Genomic DNA, 19,340 nt, shown 5'->3' with positions numbered 1-19,340 from the left:
TTGAGGACTGGCTAGTCTAGTCTAAAAAAGGTAGGGGTTGGTCTGTCTGTGTTCAGGATGGCATTTATACATCTTTTTCTTTCAAGCTAAGCTAGATATTACACTTGGGTGGAGCTGGGTCTCTGAGATTAGTTAGCAGCTTTGGGTCCTGATAAGCAATATTTTTCAGTACAGTGCCAGAGGTTGCAAAGTCATCCAATCAGCAGGAGAATCGCCAGCTCAGCAATCTGCCACCCAGCCCAATGTTACACAAGAGGCTGGCTGGCTGGCTGGCTGGCGAGCTATAATCTCCTTTACTCTCTAGACCTGGGAACCCTGGGGAGCATAGAGGAGGTACAGCAGAACATATCGTAAAGGCTTATCACTACGAGGCATCAGTCGCCTCTTGCCCACAAGCGCTTATCTGAGATTTGTACTTCCTGGGCACAAGTCCACACATAGTCTAGGTAAAAGGTAAGCATGGGCAACAACTGTAGGGCTTGCTTTGCAAATAGCTCTGCCTGGGAATTTTTAATTGAAGATGATGATCAATCCAAAGAATTGTGGATAGTTTTAAACATACCGCTATATTATTGAAAGAATGACAATGTTATATCGGAGGTCAGGGCTGCTTGGTTGGTGTGAGAGCTCAGTTAGCTGACTGTTTTTACTGAATTTAATAAATTACTAGTTGGACAACAAGCACCATGAATGTTTTTCATTATTTTATTTTCATACACCAAATGATTCATTGAGAAAATAATCTGAATGAAAATAGTTGAAACCCTAGTTCAGTTCACATAACAGGATGAGGGGAGGAAGGTTGAACATCGCTTACAACTGGTCAGTGTGCTTAAACACATTCCCCTCACCTCACCCAGAGGCTGTACAGTGTCTGTCTGCTAGTAAATGCTTCAGCTAGTTCCTGTGAATGTCAGCTACAGCAGGTGATGGTGAGTTTTGGCTCCCCAGTGCCTCTCTCTCTCTCTCTCTCTGCATCTTCTGTATTCTGCCAGTGTTGTGTAATGCCGCTCTTTAGCAGGCAGGTTCTTCTGTATTCCTGTTGCATCGTTCTGCTGCTGGACTGCTGCGTGAATGTGTGTGTGGGAGAGAGAGAGAGAGAGAGAGAATATGTTTTGCCTGTGTGCACCCCGTTCTCCCAATACATCCATGGTGTGCACACGTGTGTGTATCAGTCTTGCAGCCCTCTGTTGCCATGGCAACGCCGGGCACATGGCTCAGGCTGCTTCGCGGCCCAGCACTGCCAGAGTCGTGCTGCAGGAAGCCTCTTTCTCTGTGTAGTGAACACACACACACACACACACACACACACACACACACACACACACACACACACACACACACACACACACACACACACACACACACACACACACACACACACACACACACACACACACACACACACCCACACCATCTGTCCTCTGTATAGCTGTATTCCATCCCTAAATGCAGACAGACTGACTGATGCATCAGTGCTTTAAATGAGGCCTCAGTGATCCTAATTAAGTAAACCTAAGTTGAACAAAGAATCTCTTGATGCCCTAGGTACAAACTGTTTCCCCTTCATCCCAGTGGAAATGTTTTTTTAACAGTGTTCTCTTCCATCATGAAAATCAAGAGCTAGGTTTGCTTTTTTTTTAGACATGTAGTAGTGTTGTGTGTTTACTAAGGCTGGGAAAAATGACAATACTTGTCTGACTAGTAATAATTACAGTAAATGCTTACTTACTTACTTTCTTAACTTAACCATGCAACTGGAATGCATAACATCATACTGACCTAAACCAATATCATTCACACTACTAATCATGCTAAAATGCTATCTATTTTTCAGATTATTCACTTAAAATGTCATTTTACAGTTGAGTTGCTCTTAAACTTGCAACATATGTCGAAACAGATTTGGAGCCAGACCTGTGGCTAACATGTTGCATGTATACATTTTTGTTATTATATTATCATCTACATTTTTCTTCACTTTTGTTGGTGGAATTCATTCATTACATCTCCAGCCATGCATGGCAGAGAAAACCAGAAAACCTTTAACTAAGGATGCAGCATTGAGACAAATGACAGCAACTCCTAAGTTACACAAATAGATAGTTAGGCATCGTTGTTGTTGTCAACACGTATGAACACAAAGAAAATCAGTACTTTGTTAAAATCACTTCAAATTCATCATTTTTAAAATCTGATGCCGTATTTAATCAGTACTTCTAGGTAGTTTCATTAATGTGCCTTCGATGTGAAACATATCACCACGCTTTATTAGTAGAAAAAGGTTTTACAAAACAGCATTTTGTGTAAAAAATATCCTCAGGTTACACCATCCACACAGTTTTATTCTCTGTGGTAATGAAAAGCTGTAACATGGTCAGCCTGAAACACAAGCTCTGACTCCAGCATCGGCAGACGAGGTGTTTTGGATGCGGAAATGGCACTTGGCGTTTCAGCCGAGGTTGGGGTTACATTATTCTAGACATGCATATTTCATTAACTTCTGTGTGCCCCACTGACACAAAGCAGCTTTCATTTCTCCATAAGGCTACAGTCAGAGCAAAGCAGAAGTCTTCTGGCCTGACACGAAACAGCGATGTAAATCTGTTAGTTTAAATGTGCTTTGGAGAGGAAATGTCATCCATTGAGTGTGGAGTGGTTTCAATACATACAATATAAATTACACATATTCTTAGAACTGTAGCTGAGGTTTGAAAATAGTACAAGGAAGTGGAACACGATTTCACTGGTGTTCTGTGGGGTTTTGCCCCCTAGTGGTTAAGTTCCAAAAACAAGTCTTTCCTTGTATTTGTCAACGAAATGTAGGTACTGTATCTAAGACACTAAAAAGTGCTATATGTGTACGTGCTATTATGCAGGCTTTGTAATGTACAAAAACCTGATGCTAGTCAATAATTCCATTGGTGACTGTGTGAGGTTTTAATTATGGTATATACAGTATGCCACAGGCAATGCTGATAAATAGATAGTGTGCTGTTAGTACTGTTGTAAGCCTTTAGTTGCTTATTTAACTGTAACAGTGCCTGTAAGCCTGTGGTTTACGGGTATAACGTGATCAAGTCAGCCCTCTCATCTTTTTCCTCTGGGTTCTTTCTTCTCTCTTCTAGGTTGTCGGCCATTTGGGGAAGGGGATACTCCCGAGGATGGACTACCGGTGAGTGAGAGGTTCTGGCTTAGAGGTTTAGTTATGAAGAATATATAATAATATTTAATATACATTTTATCTTGCTGATTTTGAGGAGCCTAGGTACCTATCGCACATTCACAAACGAAAAAAGAAACATGATTCTTTTTTTTTTTTTTAAGTATCTTTGTGTTAGTTTTATTACTCAACCCTCCCTCACTATTAAATAGGAGGCAGGTCATAGCTTGAGCCTGAGCCATATGTTTGAGTCCTGACGCGTCCCACCCAGGCGCTGACACCTGCCTTTGTTTTCTAACAGTTGTTCTTGGAGATTTACAGGTGTTTAACCAGTGCCAGCCAGACCCTGAGGTGGAGCTGGGTGTTGGCCAACGAATGTGCTAGGGCAGGCTTAGCTGTCTCTATCAATCTAACTTGGTAGCTGTCACTCATGTTACAATTGATGCAGATAGAATAACTATTGCCTCAGGAGCTGGTTGTTCAAATGCAGCTCAGTGAAAATGCTCTGTGATTTCACTGTTCTTCAAACTGAATCTTCGTTGACAGGTTGAGAACTGTTAAGGGGCATTATGTTTAAGAGTTGTATACATTTGCCCTATTCCTGGCATGTGGCACTCTATTGACCGTCGACATGTGTGGTTAGGAATGCCGTGTTCTCGTTAGCAGGAGAAAGGCAGCAGGTATATAGTTCAAGTCTACACACCCATGTTCATTTGTTTAAGATACCGGGCCTGTTACAGGAATGTCAGTCACCTGTTCTACTGATTGCAAAGTAGGTGAAAAGACATATCCGTGGGAGACAGGGCAATTCTTGTAATGCACACTTACAGCGAGTGACAAGAAGCCATCCAATGCATACAACAGTCCTGCAATAGGTGCTGCTACCTTTGTGAAATATAAAATGAATTACTTTTGCCACTGTTTTAGAGAGGTGTTGATTCAGGTTTTTTTTTTTACACTGTAGTTTGTGGTGTACACAAAAGGTACAGCTTTCAAAACGTACTAAATAATTGAGTCAAAACACAAATAACCAGTAATAGTAGCCTCAACAAGTATTTATGCAGGGCTGTTGTATTGCATTGCATGGTGTTTCTAGTTTTTGCTGACTGTTTATTGAAAATGCCCCTCCAGTTCAACAAGCTTGAACTGGAGCTTTGACATCACACTGTACCTCCCATGACTTTTTTCATGACGTTTTTAGCACTTGTCAGAGGCTTGTTATCACCTTTGACCTGCCTAGTATCTTACATCCTGTATGATGTGGACTCAAGGGAGGAGGGAGAGCTGCGTTCCCATTCCTGTGGCGAAGTTCCTCTTTAAGGAATCAGCCTGAACATACAGGAAATCCAATGGCACCACTGTTGCTAGGCAGCAGGGGGGTGGGGTGCAGCGGAAGGGGGGTAGAAGGGGGTGTTCACAAGGTTCAGTGAGTGAGCCACCGAGGGTGTCACCATGGTGATTTGGCATCCGAATGTTGCGGTCGGAGACCTGGGCTACACAGAAAGAGAAGTGAACCAGTGGCAAGTGCCGCAGCCAGAGAACTAGCAAATACCAGCACACAAAAAAGGTGTGTTGCTTTATACTCCATCATAAAGTCAAATCACTGTTCGTACAGATAACCTGATAAAACATGGTCTCAGCTGACACAGGCTCTGAGAGGAATATGGTGTATGGTATAGAATATATATATATATATATATATATATATATATATAGATAGATAGATAGATAGATAGATAGATAGATAGATAGATAGATAGATAGATAGATAGATAGATAGAGAGAGAGAGAGAGAGAGAGAGAGAGAGAGAACATTCTAGGCCAGAACGCTTTTGCGGCCACTTCAGGCGTATTTGTTTCGCAACGTGCGCGTAAAAGCATGGCGAGGTATGTACAAACAGGCCGCACTGAGGTAAAAGCGCAGACTGCCTGTCGCGGGAACTGAAAATGGCAAATTGCGCTTTTCCGTGTCATGCATATGCATTTGTGGGTGAATGGGAAAGTGGGAGTTTCCCATAAAGAGATGGGAGGAGAAGCGTAAAATGCGCCTAATTATGTATTCCACGGTATGTACAAAAACCGCCCGTGAAAGCGCGCCTCTATTTTGCGGTGAAAATTGTCCGCCTCTTAAAAGCAGCTGTAAACCAGCCGCGAGCGGTTTTCCTTGCATATGCCTACTGGTGAAATGGCTGCAGTAATCCGAGCAAGACGAAGATAGGCCAAGGAGACGAGCTGAAAAGATTTTTGCCACAAGCATCACTCTTTTTCAGTTTAGTGAACACAAAATCATTAAGCGTTACAGATTAAGCAGCCATGCAATATTACAGTTGCTGGAAGAAATCAAAGATGACATTGAATCTCCGACTCAGCGTTCACATTCCATTCCAGCAGTTGTTAAACTCCTCGCTATATTACAAATATTGGCATCAGGATCATTTCAAACAGTCATAGCATCAGCAGTGGGAATATCGCAGTCTGCACTCAGCCATATCATAGCACGAGTACTTAACGCTTTGCTACAGCGCACTAGTCAATACACCACTAATGCCGAAATAACACGCATCAAGCAGGATTTCTTTGCCATCGCCCATTCAATTGCGCTTTTAAATGCGCGCAATTTACGGTATAGTGGGCTGATTACCCAATGAACTGCAGGTTTGGTAAATACGACGTAAGCTGATGTATCACAGCGTGCGCTTTCTGCTGGTTGGCCATGGTGCTGATAATGCTACTTTCACAAATGTACGTACATCTGGCCCTCTATGTTTTGGCCTGTGGTTTGTATTATTGACGGGCCCTCTTTAGATGGGTCCTGGGGTGACTTTAAGAAAACAGACACCAGTGTCTCATCAGCATGGGAGGTCACCATCAAGCCTTGTTAATTCCTTGATTAGATTCAGACATCTCTAAAAAAAAATCTTGTTAAAATTTACTGGAATTCATGATAGCCTTGCATTGTTAAAAGCGTTTGACTTGTGCATGTGTGAGGAGGCTTGTCCGTGTGTGTGTGTGTGTGTGTGTGTGTGTGTGTGTATGCGTTCAAGACAGTCTCCTCCACCCACATCCTGCCCACTGAGGCTCAGCGCCCACTTGTATGCCCTTCACAAGCTTACCACATTCTTCCTCTCACTCAGAAGCACACTCTATATGCACATGCAACTTATTTTACCCATAAAAAAAAAAAAGTGGTTGCACAACACCCTTCTCAGCTGTGATGACCCACTGCCAGGAATTATGCAGTACCACCACAGTCCTTCCGCTACTACAAAGAAAAATGTGGGGTTTTTTTGTATCCCGAATGCCACAGGAAAACATCCGCATCTAATTTAGCGCTGGCAGGAAGTTTTCTCTTATCAGTTTAGTACACAGAGGTTTTGTTGGCCAGTTGACTTTTATAACCTCACACAGACACTTTCAGATAGGTTTGGTGTGTTTCAATAGTGCTCCATAAAGTACCTTGGAGCCAGGAAGAAGAGTGTTAAAACAAATAGTTTGACAGTTTTGGAAGTATGCTCATTAGCTTTGTTGCTCAGAATTAGATGAGAAGATTGATATCAATCTCATATGGGTCTGTTAAATATGAAGCTCTACAGCCAGCAGCCTGTTAGCTTAGCTTAGCATAAAGGGCTTTGTTCTAAGGTAACAAAATTCACCTACCTATTCAAATATTAGATCACTTTGTTTTAATTAGTACAAAACCCAAAGCATAAAAAAACGACACATTGTGGTTTTATTTAGCGGGTTAGAGGCAAAGCAGCCACAACTAACAATTTGTTTTTTGTACAAATTAAGTAAACAAGATATAACATGTTTTAGTGAGCTTTAGAGGTGCTGGTGGGGAGGTTTTTTTTTGTACCTTTAGATAGAACAAGGCTAGCTGTTTCCCCTCGTTTCCGGTCTTTATGCTAAGCTAAGATAGCCAGCTGCTGGCTGTAGCTTCATATTTAGCCTACAGACATGAGAGTGGCATCGATCTTTCTCATCTAACCCTCTGCAACAAACCTAATGAGCATATAAATGTTGAACCATTTGTTAAAGAGATACATGGGGAGTAGCCCAGAACTTGGATGTATTTGTTTTTTTTTTTAAGTTAACAAGACACAGAGATGAGCACCACTCATGGCTTGCCTCATATATATATATATATATATATATATATATATATATATATATATATATATATATACATATAACCATTTAGTGTGATCAAACGTCCGAGCATGCACATCATGTTTTCTTCTCCATTCTTTTCTCAGTCTGATGCAGAGGTCTAGCATGTTCTGTAGGCCGACCCCAGCCTTCCCTGTCCTGAGCCCCTGGGATCACATCTCACCTCTCCTCTCCTCTCCTCTCCTATCCTCCAGATTGGCCCCCACGCATGCCTTTGAATGGTGGGGCTTAGGCAAGCGCTTAAAAAGGAAGCCCAAGTCTGTTCCCCCCAGCCCTCGCTCCTTTCTTTCTTTCTCTCACATACACACACAGCTGTCATCTGGCTTTTTAAGTTCTGTGCTGCATTTCTCCAGCTGGAGCTGGTTTATGACATTCCCTCGGCAGACTCTTTGGCCTCTCGCTCTCTTTCTCACACACAGTCATTTTTTCCTGTTCTGCTCTTTCTCTTCTCCCTCTCCCTCCACTGTCTCCTATTCCTCACATTCCCCTGCAGACGCTGTGGATGTGCGTTACACCACTTGGTATGTTTGGAGGCAAAGAGGGAGCAAAGTCACACACATACACACACCATGTGTTAGCAGTCTAGAGGGGAGGAGGGGGGCAAAGCAAGCAGAGGAGAGAGAGAGAGAGAGAGAGAGAGAGAGAGAGAGAGAGAGAGAGAGAGAGAGAGAGAGAGAGAGAGAGAGGAAAAAAAGAAGAGAAAGAGGGAAAAAAAAGAAGTCAAAGGAAGCATCTCTTAGCAACCACAGGACAGTAATTACTGTAGCAGCAACTGGGAGCAAACCAGATTTCCGCTGTGCGTTAAAGCACTGGCGTGGGCTCCTTTACACACAGCACTGACTAACCAGAGCCAGCAGCCTCCTCCACATGCAGAGTAGAGAGAGGGAGAGAGAGAGAGGGTGGGAGAAGGAGACGAGAGGAGGACTAACCCTGCCTTGATGAGGTCGGGGTGTGTGTGTGGGAAAAGAAGGACAGCTAGCCAGTGTGTACAGGGCCTGAATATGGTGCGATCGAACTCGTACGTGTGAAGATACCTCGGCGTGCGTCCATGTTTGTGTATCACTGTGTGTGGGACTTGAAGAGAGCTATAACTTTAAGACCGTTTATTTTGCAGTTGATTTGGATAATTTTCCGACAGTTTATCTATAAAGACTGTAATGAGAAAGTTTTTAATCATCCCCAATTCTGCCTTTTTTTCCATGTAATTTGCATATGTTAGCTGGGAGATATACAGATGGTTGTGCTGAAATAATGCTGGACATGAAATATCACACAGCTCTTGATGTAATAACTGACAATCCTCCCCCATCTCTCATCACCTCTGCAGGCATGAATTATGAATAGCCATCCCTTTTGATGTTGTTGCCATGAGTACTGAAGTATTGGGCCACTTCTGTTGGATCTATAACTATTTATTTTATTTCTAGAAATATGTTTTTGCTGTGTTTATATATTTTTTTAAATGTGTTTGATACAGACTGTGGCATTACAAGATGTTATTTATAAACATATCCTTCTGATTGTCAACAGTGAGCTTCCCTCTTGTAATTATGAGATTGTTTGGCGTGAGGTGGAAGGAATGTTCGCTCTGCCTCACACCGTTTCCAACATTTCTCTCTCTCTTTTTTTTTTTTTGTTCGCTACTTCAAGTGCCTCTTATTTAAAAGGCCCGTGTTTGGAGATTTTTCATCATCGTTTAAATGTTCGTAGGAGCACATGCAAGGCTGATGGGAACTCTGAGTTCTTAACAGAAGGGCCTTGAGTCATCACCACACAGCACACTCATTTGGCCGAGCGTGGGCACAGGCTGCCCCCTGGTGGTTACAAGTGGAACACACACAGCCTACACACCGCTCAAAACAGTTGTCAAGAAAACTGAATTGATCAACCATCAGTGCTTTTGACAGTTTGATTGTAACATAGAATGTGAGAACGACAAGATGTTAAGGGATTCAATCAATACTTATTTTGTCATTGTTCAGTTAAGTAACCTTAATTGATTGATTAATAATGTCAGATGTTTCTTTGATGTGCGTCCTTCTGAGGGGACACACAAGATGTATTGAGTTATTCTTCAAATTCATTTCTACAAACCATCTATCAAACTTAAATAGATTTGTTTCTGCATTTCCCCAGGTGTGTGACGAGCCTCCCTCCATCTGTACCCCAATGAAAGAGCCCTTCTCTCCCCTGAACAACGTCGTCTCCACCGAGCCATTCAGGGGCTGCTACGTCCGCGCCCAACCCTTCGACGAATTCCCTTCCAGAAACCGCCGCTACCTGCCTCCACAGGTCTGCCTCTCATCCACACAACCAATCACATCTCAACATCATTTCATTCACGTTGAGCAATCCAGCTAATTCTCAATTTCTCTGCTTGTCAAGGTCTCCTTCAAGTCAACTCGTCATGTCAGTTTTCACATGGACGAAGAGGAGATTGTTCGCATCAACCCACGCAAAGACGTGCTCATCCGCGGCTATGAGGACTACCGCCACCCTGTCATGTGGAAACAGGAGGCCGACCGCGAGGACCTGGACTTCCCCACCGCCTTCCACAAACTGGACAGCAAGAAGTGCGAGTACCTCTTCCCTGATGGCCCCTGTGGGGACTCCCACTCTGGCCCTGGTATGGGCATTGGAACAGGTATGGGGCTGGGGATGGGCAAGGACACAGCCATCAAGACTCAGCCCTCGCCCCTGCTCAAGTCCAAGAAGGGCCGGCGGCGGCGAGAGGATGGCGAGCGTTCGCGCTGCATCTACTGTCGGGAGATGTTCAACCACGAAGACAACTGGCGGGGGCAGTGCCAAGATGCCCCCGACCCGATCAAGCAGTGCATCTACAAAGTCAGCTGCATGCTGTGCGCCGAGAGCATGCTGTACCACTGCATGTCCGACTCCGAGGGCGACTTCTCAGACCCCTGCTCATGTGACACATCTGACGAGCAGTTCTGCCTGCGCTGGCTGGCCCTGGTGGCACTCTCCTTCATCGCGCCCTGCATGTGCTGCTACCTGCCTCTGCGCGCCTGCCACCACTGTGGCGAGGCCTGTCGCTGCTGCGGGGGCAAGCACAAGGCCGCGGGGTGACCTAACGGCGGACTCTGGGACACCCTCAAAGCTAGCTAACACAGGAAGTGGATAAAAGCGGAAAATTAAAAGCCGGCATCCTTTTTTCATTCCCCTCTCAGACGGGGTGATATGTTGTTGATCCCCAGCTCTGAGGGCTTTTGGAGATTTCAGTTTGTGTTTGTCGCCGACAAGCAGCAGTGGAGGACAAACCATATGCTTTGTGGGAGCTCTGAGCACCAAGCTAAGTTCAGGAGCTTAATCTAAGGAGAAGAGGTGTAGGCAGCGTCAAGCTTAATAGACTTGGAGAGGTTACTAAACACACCTGTACACACACACACACACACACACACACTCACACTCACACTCACACTCACACATTGACAAAAACCAGGCCATAAATGTCAGAACTCTACTGCAAGAAATGTGTAACTTTATGAAGGAAAATTGTCTTTTGTACAGAGAGCGACAACTTAATGACAAAAAAAGAAAACAAAACTATTCTGCGTTCAGAAAAAAATACTTGCTGTTTGAGTATGCTAAAAGGGATATGTTCTTGCTTTTTTGTGAATTTACAGTTGGGTAACAGTGGCCTTTCCTTCATGGCTTAAGCATTTGCTGACAATGTAATTACTAGACAGAGAAAAGTGCACTAGAAATGGTATATCTCCCCTCAAGAGTAAAGGTAACCCTCTCAAATTCTTGTGGTACATTAACCACCACATGTAGTGTAATTTTAACCTTTGAGAGATATTGATGTGGTGGTTGTATGGCCAATTCCTTGTTTTCCTTTCCATCGAATGTTGGAAAAAAAGGAAACTCAAAAGTTAGCTTGCTTTTAAAAAAGGTACAGCTTTTTTGACATTCAACAAGAAGATGTTGAAATGATTACTTTGCTTTCCCGAGGTGGTTTAGATCATTTGATTGCATTCCAAAATAAAGGGATTGACTCCATGATTAGAAGGGAAGAATGGTAATGACTTTACCATGCCGGGTTCCCCAAAATAGTTTTTTTCCACATCATGAAAATAGCATTAGAACCTCTTGAAACCATTTAAATTGAAACCAATGACATGTCAATTTCATTTACTCCAGTGAATTTCAGTTTTAGTCCAGTTATTTACTGCTGTAGTGAAATTGGTGTTTTTGTGTCTCATTTGTTATTTTCCTGCTCATTTTATAATTATTTGTGAAACAACAAAAGGCTGAAATGTTGCTCAACCAGCAAGTTTTGTTTCGGTGAGTAAAGGGGTGACGGTGCTCCTTGGTTAAATGATGAGGCACTTAAATTAGTTTTTTTTTTTTATTAGTTTTTATCTAGAATCCCTCAGATTTTATAATTACTCTGTACATACATTTGACTAATTTAACATTTGATTTAGCATGGGGGGGAAACCCCTCCTGAAAGCACTGCTCTCCAAGCTTTGGTTGCAGCACCCTCTCTAAATTTCCATGTTTGTCCCATGAATTTTTTTTTTTGTTTTCTTTTATTTCCCCCTCAGAAATGTAGTATTTCTTTGTTCCTTAAAAGTCCACTCCTTCCGTATGTCTTCATTTTAACAGGCCCTGGATGAATGAATGCTTTGTTTCAGGAATGTTGAGTATCTTAGCTATTTAAAAACATACAGGTTTTATGTATGTGTACGTGTGTGTGTGTGTGTACGTGTACGTGTGTGTGTGTGTGTGTGTGTGTGTGTAGGTCTTTATATGCACATGTTGATTTGGTGTCTTGTAACGTCACCACTGACTATGTGACTAGGGCTTTGACTTGTAACAGCGTCCTTTTTCCCGAAGCACCTTTGTCTATTGAACAAAGAGACGATCAAACTGTTAAAGGAATACTTCGACATTTTGGGGAAATTCACTTAATTGCTTTCTTTCTGAACGTTAGACGAGAAGATCGATTCCACTGTTGTATCTGTCTGTTGTTAAGCCAATTTGTGGTCTTATTGTGGGACTATTTCTTGGATGGGCACAGTGACTTCCTGGAGTCCTGTTGTCAACATGAGGTTGCCATGCAAAAACTCTAGCAAGTTACTGTGCCTGGCCAAGAAATAGTCCCACACATAACCCACCTGTAAAACCACAACTTGTCATGTTTACATTTTTTTTTCTTCTTTTTTCTCCAGATTAAATAAACACGGTATAAATATGTTAATTAGTGAGCTTTTGCGATGGCGGTAGAACGACTCGGTAACCTTTGAACAGGGCCAGGTTTCCCCATGTTTCCAGTCTTTATGCTAAGCTAAGCTAACGGGCTGCTGGCTCTAGCTTCATATGTAACTGCTCGATATGAGAGAGGTATCAATCTTCTCATCAACTCTCAGCAAGAAAGCAAATGAGCATCATTTCCAAAATGTCAAACTACTCCTTTAAGATCCTTCGGGAAACAGGGAGTCTAGTTGTGTTTGAATCCCATTTCCCACCCAAAAGTGTAGAACATTTTCACATCATGTCTTGCTCACAAAACCATTGGTGACTCAAACTAGTCTGAACAACAACAAACTCCCAACAGTAATAACAGTTCAGTTTGGACGTCTGGCTGCAATAACCAATGAAATTATCCCTAACTAAGGCATTGGCATATTTGAAATTAGTGCTAATTGGGATTTACCTCAGTATTTAACAGCAGATTTGGTACAGCATCAATGTGCTGTTGCTAACAGATATGCATCTCCTCGCACCTCCTGTCACTCCTGGTATTGGCACCTCGGTCTCGACATAACTGGATTACAGGAGGAACATTTATTTTCCTAATTCCACCCCGACCTTTACTTTCTATGCAAACTTTCTAACGTGGGAAACACACTGACCTCTCTGCAGACTGAGTAAGTGACGGGACAGGACACTTTAACGCTACATAGGCAGACGACCAACCCCTGGTACCAAACTCCAAACGACATGTAAATACTTAACACTATATTTAAGTTCTGATAATAATCCCAGCTTTTTTGTCTTTGAAATTTTAAAGATAGAGCTGTATTTATCGTTGCTGTCAGCATATATACTGTAGCTTCAATTGACAGCATTATGTACATAGGTCACCTTTTAGTATTATTTCACATTGAAAAGTAGAGGGCGTTTGTGATGGTAATGACTATTGAGCTTCTAATAGAGTTTCTCTCTAGTTTTGTACGGTAGAAGGAAGGATAGTGCTAACACGGTACAGCAGTGGCAGTCCACTTGTTTCAAAAGTTTGTTATATAAATATATATATACATACATATAAAGCTGCTAGATACAATCACTAATTTTATTATGTTGACAGAGAAAATCAGCTATGAACGACTGTTAAACCCTAAATCTCCAACAGCATATAACCATGACGGTGAGTTTTTAGATGTTTGATTGCTCTGTGTGATGAAGTGGACACTTGTGCATGTGTGTGGGTGCGCGACTGTTACTATACATGTGCGTTCTTGTGTGCCCACAAGTGTGTGTGTGTATGTGTGTTATTTTCTAGTTTGCTGGCTGTGTGCGTGCGGGGTTGGTGTGTAACCAAATGTTTGGTTGGTTGTCATATTCTCCCATTGTAATTGGATTGCCCTGCATTATTGCAAGCTGAACCAAGGTTTGATGAACCTGATTAAAACTTGCTGGCTGAGAAGCAAAATGTAGGACGTGCATTTATACAAAGTGTAGAGAATGCTGAAATAACACTTCTCATTCTGCATTAACCAGCACAGTGCAACTTCCTGTCATGTACTGTATTATATATGCAACATGTGTCTGTCTGCTTTAATATATATATATATATATATTTTTTTTTTTTTTACCTGCATTATACAAGACTTCAGTTTTAACCACTTTGCTGCTAGTCTTTTATCCTCTTTCAATCTTGGAAATTGTGCATATCTTTGGGAATGCATACAAGTGTACATTCTTGACATTGTGTAGATTAAAAAAGAAAAAGCTATATAAACCTGTTTCTCTTCAGTGTATTGTTTTTAAAAGTTACTTTTCACAGCAGTTGGGTGGTTATGTTTCAATTCTCCGATGCTTTGGTGCACTGATGATACTATATGTAAGCTTTTTTTCATCTTACAGCGCTTGATGTAACATTTATGTGATTAGTTCTAAATAGTGGAAGACATTTGTGTTTTGAAACTTGCAGTATAAATGGTACTACTCTTAACTATTCTGTAAACACTGCCTGTTTTCTTTCCCTTTTTTTTTCCTTTCTTTCACTCTCTGTGCATATTTCTTTCCTGTGCATCTATTTTTTTTTTTTTATCTTGAAGTTTCTTAGTGCCATCGGCTTTCACATCCTGACAACCTCAAAAAAGTGCCTCACGTCCATCCTAGTTTCCATTTTATAATTTAACATCTCTCGTTCTGGTTCTATTGGTTTCTACACGTCTAGGTATTTATCATGGTTCGAGAATACCAAGTATATGATGTAAAATTTATAGTCCCAATAACTCATGTCATAGTTGTATTTTCTTTATACAGATGTAGCTTGTTACTTTTCATAAATATATAATGTAAATATGCATACATATGTTTGTAACTGTTTTTATGTTACATCATACACTTGTAATTTGACATATCAAATAACATTATCATAATAAAATGGTGAGTTTTAATCCTTTGCTGTGTAAAATTCATTGTGTTTCTTTTGATCAAACAAACTTCCAAACTTGAAGTCTGACTGAAATCTCCAGGACATTCTACTTCTGCATTTCAAAGTCATACCAGTACTAATGTGTGTAAAATCCAGAGGGCTTTACCCAGAAATATCAAGGATTTGTTCTATCAACAGAAAATTGATCTGCAACAACTCTGATAATGAATTAATATGGGTTTAAGTCGATAGATTGACTAATAATGAAAATAATTGTAAGTGAGAGATCTACTCCAAAGGCTTCAAGGAGGTGACAAGACACTGTATTAAAATGGTGATTATGTTTAAGGAAAATGTGATTTATACTGGCATAAGATTCTTATTTGTATAATTTATCATGATTTATGCAGTATTATGTATTCTACATTTACATTTTTTCTGACCTTCTGCTTTTACGGCGCTACATTTAACAGGGCACATGAACATGTAGTTGCAAGCTGTACTAGTTACTTTGCAGATTTTATTAAAATGCAACATGAGATGGGATCATAAAATACTGCTTCTGTATTGTAAAAAAATCTCAAAAATGTCAATTTTTCAGGAAAGCTGAAAAAGCGCCTTGTTTTAGCTCGACGACAAAAGGCATTTAAGACAAAGTGTTAAAGATTTGAGAGAATCCTATTAATTTATGTTTAATCCTTTAACTGCTTTGAAAGCATACAATGCACACATTTTAAGATACACATAATTTTCCTGTTACCAATTTATGGAATATTTTTTATTATTCCATAAACAATTTAACACTGACAAAAGCCATTCTTCGCAGTAAATTATTTTGAAAATGTATCACGTTGTAGTGTTAAAATCTGGGTCAAATTCGGACTTTTAAATGGCAGTTTTCTATGATGTAGCTATTTCCCTAGTCCTGGAGCGGAAACATTGCAGCGGAACCAGAGATTGAAATTCGCACGTTTCACTCCGGCTCACTTACGTGACCGGAACTGCGAGAAGGCATGAGAGCGCAGCAGAAATGAATGGGTGCGAAAACCTGTTTATGTTGACACTGTTGTACCCGTAAGTAACGTCGTCATGGTTAGAGTAAACTAACACATGAACAAAAACCAACTCACGGATTCAGCGATGGAGTGCGACATTTTGGACTCGTTAGAGCAGCTTGGGTAAGCTAATTGCTGTTAGCATGGCGCGGTTACGTTACTTGTTAAGCTTTGCTTATAGCTTCACAGTCCCCGTTCGGTTCTCAGCCTGTGTGTTTATAAAAGACAGAGGGAATGCAATAGCTAGTCCTAAAGTAGCAGGTTGAAACAGTACCTCTTTTTAACATATGGACGTTTCGATGCTAATTTGTCTGTCCTCGCTTACCTTACGTAGCTATGACGGTCCTCTGCTGGAGGAGAAGGCGCTGCTTGGAGCCGCAGAGAGTGGCCTGTCCTCTCCCGAGTACGTGGACCTGTGCAGGTGGCTAACGTCCACGTTAAAGCCGCTGTGTGATCTGGAGGAGAGCATTACTTCCGGTCCAGGTGAGCCACATCCATTCACACCGGATGATGATGCAAAAAAAACCTGTCTATTTATCACATTCAACCTGTTTCCTCTCTGTCCTGCTTCCAGACGACATGGACAGCCTTCAGGTGGAGATGAGTGGCTTGCTTAAAGAGCTGCACTGTCCTTACGACGAACTGGTTTCAGGGGTCATCAAGGGCAGTGTGCGGAATACAAAAGATCACCTCAAGTTTGTCTGTATGTAATCAAATCGTGCTCCTTATTCCAATCATTGTGCTACAAGCTCTGTGTGGTCACTGAGTAATTCGAGAATATGATTTTGTGTTTCTTATTAAGTGTTTCTAAGCTCTGAGCTCCAGGCAGCACAGATTGTGAGGAGCAGAGGAGTTTCTAAAAAACACAAAAAGAATCCGGTGTGTCATGAGCTCCTGGCAATCTGTCAAACACTGAACCTACCAGAGCCCAGAGGACAGGACGCAGCAGCAGTTTTCTCTCAAGTACGAGACAAGGTGGGACTGTTTGATACCGGTTAAGTGCATTTATAACAGGGCCACTAAAATTACACTGCGAGAGTCTTTGTTGTCACCCTGCCAGGATGTGACTCAAGGCCAACAACAAGTGTGTGTTGTTGTTGTGCATACTTTGAACAAATTCATTTCAACATTGTAATATTGCAAAAACATATTCCAGACCATGGCTAGCCCCCTTGCATTGACTTCCTGTTACATTTCATATTGATTTTAAAATTTTTATTAGCAATGTTTAAGGCGTTACATTGCTTTTAAATGGCTCCATAATTAGCTGTTTCCTGGCCACGTTCCTATGTGTCCTGTCTGCTCTGCAATGATCTCTACCATTCAAATGAAAAGGATTTGTTTTTGGGGCAGGAACTGTTAAGCTATATTCCTTTAACTATGGGGACCTTCCTTTAATTCCGTCCCTACTTAAAAAATTGTCAATCAATTGGCCAATACACTTGACTTGTTAGGCATACATTGTGTTGCACCTGTTCATGTGTTGTATTGTGCTATCTCAGATATGACAGCTTCATTGTTTTTTCCTTCTTTTGTATTGTGCTAATGCATTAAACCCTGTGTGTCACTGTAGGTTGGTAACGTACTTAAAGATCTTCCAAATGAAGCCATTGAAAACCCAGTGCTGAAGAAATCTCTATGCAGTGAACAATGGGTGAGTAGATAAACTGAAATGAACCACGTCACATTAACTTTTGTGTCTAGATTAGTTTCTGGGTGTGGTTTGAATGAACTCATTGTGTTTTTTCTTTGCAGGAGAAGTTGCACAGCATAAACGCAGCTCTGTGTTCAGAGTATGAGTGTCGGCGCAGGATGCTGATCAAACGGCTGGATGTCACAGTTCAGTCATTTGGGTGGTCAGACAGAGCCAAGGCACGTTTATATAATAATCAGGTTTTTTTTTTTTTTGCCCTCTTTCTCCATCACAGGGGAGTCTAAACCGATGACCATTATGGGAGTAGAAGCTGATTTAATGTTATTTGTGCCTGTGGTTTGTTAGGTAAGGGTGGACAGCATGGCGAGGGCCTACCAGCCTCTGAGACACTCTCTGAGGCCACAGTCCACAGTGGACATGGCCAAGCTGCTGGCTGCCAGAGAAGACCTCTGCAACGTGGTGAAGACCAGCAGCGGCTCCAGCAGGGAGAATACAGCATGTGCTGTCAACAAGGTATAAAATAACTTTTTCTCTTTTCCCAATAAATGACTTAAATCTGATGTTTGGTTCTGACACATCTCTTGTCTTGTCTCTTATCTCCAGATCCTGATGGGGAGAGTCCCAGACAGAGGAGGACGTCCCTCCGAGATAGAAGCCCCACCTCCTGAGATGCCACCCTGGCAAAAAAGACAAGATGGAGGAGGAGGAGGTGGCTGGGGAGGCCGTGGTGGTGGTGGTGGAGGAGGAGGTTGGAGAGGAGGGGGATGGAACCAAGGAAGACATGGTGGACATGGAGGAAAAAGAGGGCGGTACCAGTATTAATTTTTAATGACATTCTCTTGTGTTGGTGTTTTTTTTTTTTAAGTGATCTGGATGTCATGTTTGACATGAACTTTGTTTTCTATGGAGGGAGGAAACACTTTTTATCTGATGGCAGTGAAAAATCTTCATTTAGATTATTTATAATGCCCCTATTTTTTACTTATCAGTGTTTCATTTTGCGTTTTTAATATTCTCATCAGTGTTAAGTGAAAATACCATTAAAGGTCCTATGACATGCTGCTTTTTGGATGCTTTCATATAGGCCTTAGTGGTCCCCTAATACTGTATCTGAAATTCAGCCTTGGTGCAGAATTACAGCCACTAGAGCCAGTCCCACAATGAGCTTTCCTTAGGATGTGCCATTTCTGTGTCTGTAGCTTTAAATGCTATTGAAGAGGAGAGGGGGGGCAAGGTGGAGGGTGGGGCTGTGGCCTTGACCAGCTTGCCATGGGCAAAGCAGAGAAAGGGGAGGTAACCTTTCCCCTTATGACGACATATAGGGAAGATTCCAGATTGGCCCATCTGACTCCGGATTTCCACTGAATGCAGAACGTCTGCGGACCAGCTCCGCTGCGTGCTCCGCCGTCCGTCAATACCCACCAGGTCCGGATTTGTTGCGGCGCGGCTGCGGCCATGACTGACAGCTGTAGTCACAAGGACCCGCAAGATCTCGCGAATTCAGGTAGAATAGAACCACAAAACCAGCAACAGTTTGTTTCCATCCAGAGGAGTAGAGGGGAAACAACTCTGTGCTGTGTTGTAGTGTAGGGAAATGTGATCCACCGTGAGCACGGTGTGTTTCATTTTGAAAATTAACCGGATGTTTATTTTGTTTCTGTGCTCGACTTC

The 19,340-nt window shown here is 42.0% G+C and overlaps 2 protein-coding genes across 2 annotated transcripts in view; both read left to right on the top strand.

Annotated features, from left to right (window-relative positions):
- spred1 (sprouty related EVH1 domain containing 1) overlaps positions 1–11,202 on the top strand; it is a 31,898-nt gene extending 20,696 nt beyond the window's left edge. The window contains exons 4-6 of the mRNA XM_031310149.2: positions 3,129–3,175; positions 9,470–9,625; positions 9,719–11,202. Of these exons, the coding sequence (XP_031166009.1) occupies positions 3,129–3,175; positions 9,470–9,625; positions 9,719–10,417 (902 nt within the window). The 3' untranslated portion in view covers positions 10,418–11,202. The remainder of the gene's footprint in view (positions 1–3,128; positions 3,176–9,469; positions 9,626–9,718) is intronic.
- A 4,715-nt stretch (positions 11,203–15,917) lies between these two features.
- fam98b (family with sequence similarity 98 member B) lies at positions 15,918–18,731 on the top strand. The gene is made up of 8 exons (XM_031310150.2): positions 15,918–16,138; positions 16,350–16,498; positions 16,590–16,718; positions 16,818–16,990; positions 17,589–17,669; positions 17,771–17,887; positions 18,015–18,182; positions 18,273–18,731. Exons 1-8 carry the CDS (start codon positions 16,071–16,073, stop codon positions 18,489–18,491), a joined length of 1,104 nt encoding a protein of 367 aa, XP_031166010.1. The 5' UTR covers positions 15,918–16,070; the 3' UTR covers positions 18,492–18,731.
- Positions 18,732–19,340: the final 609 nt, after the last annotated feature.

Source organism: Sander lucioperca, chromosome 18, assembly GCF_008315115.2.
Source record: "Sander lucioperca isolate FBNREF2018 chromosome 18, SLUC_FBN_1.2, whole genome shotgun sequence".
Classification (NCBI taxonomy): Eukaryota; Metazoa; Chordata; class Actinopteri; order Perciformes; family Percidae; genus Sander; species Sander lucioperca.
The sequence above is the reverse complement of the archived record's forward strand: the minus strand, read 5'-3'. Positions and strand labels throughout refer to the sequence as shown.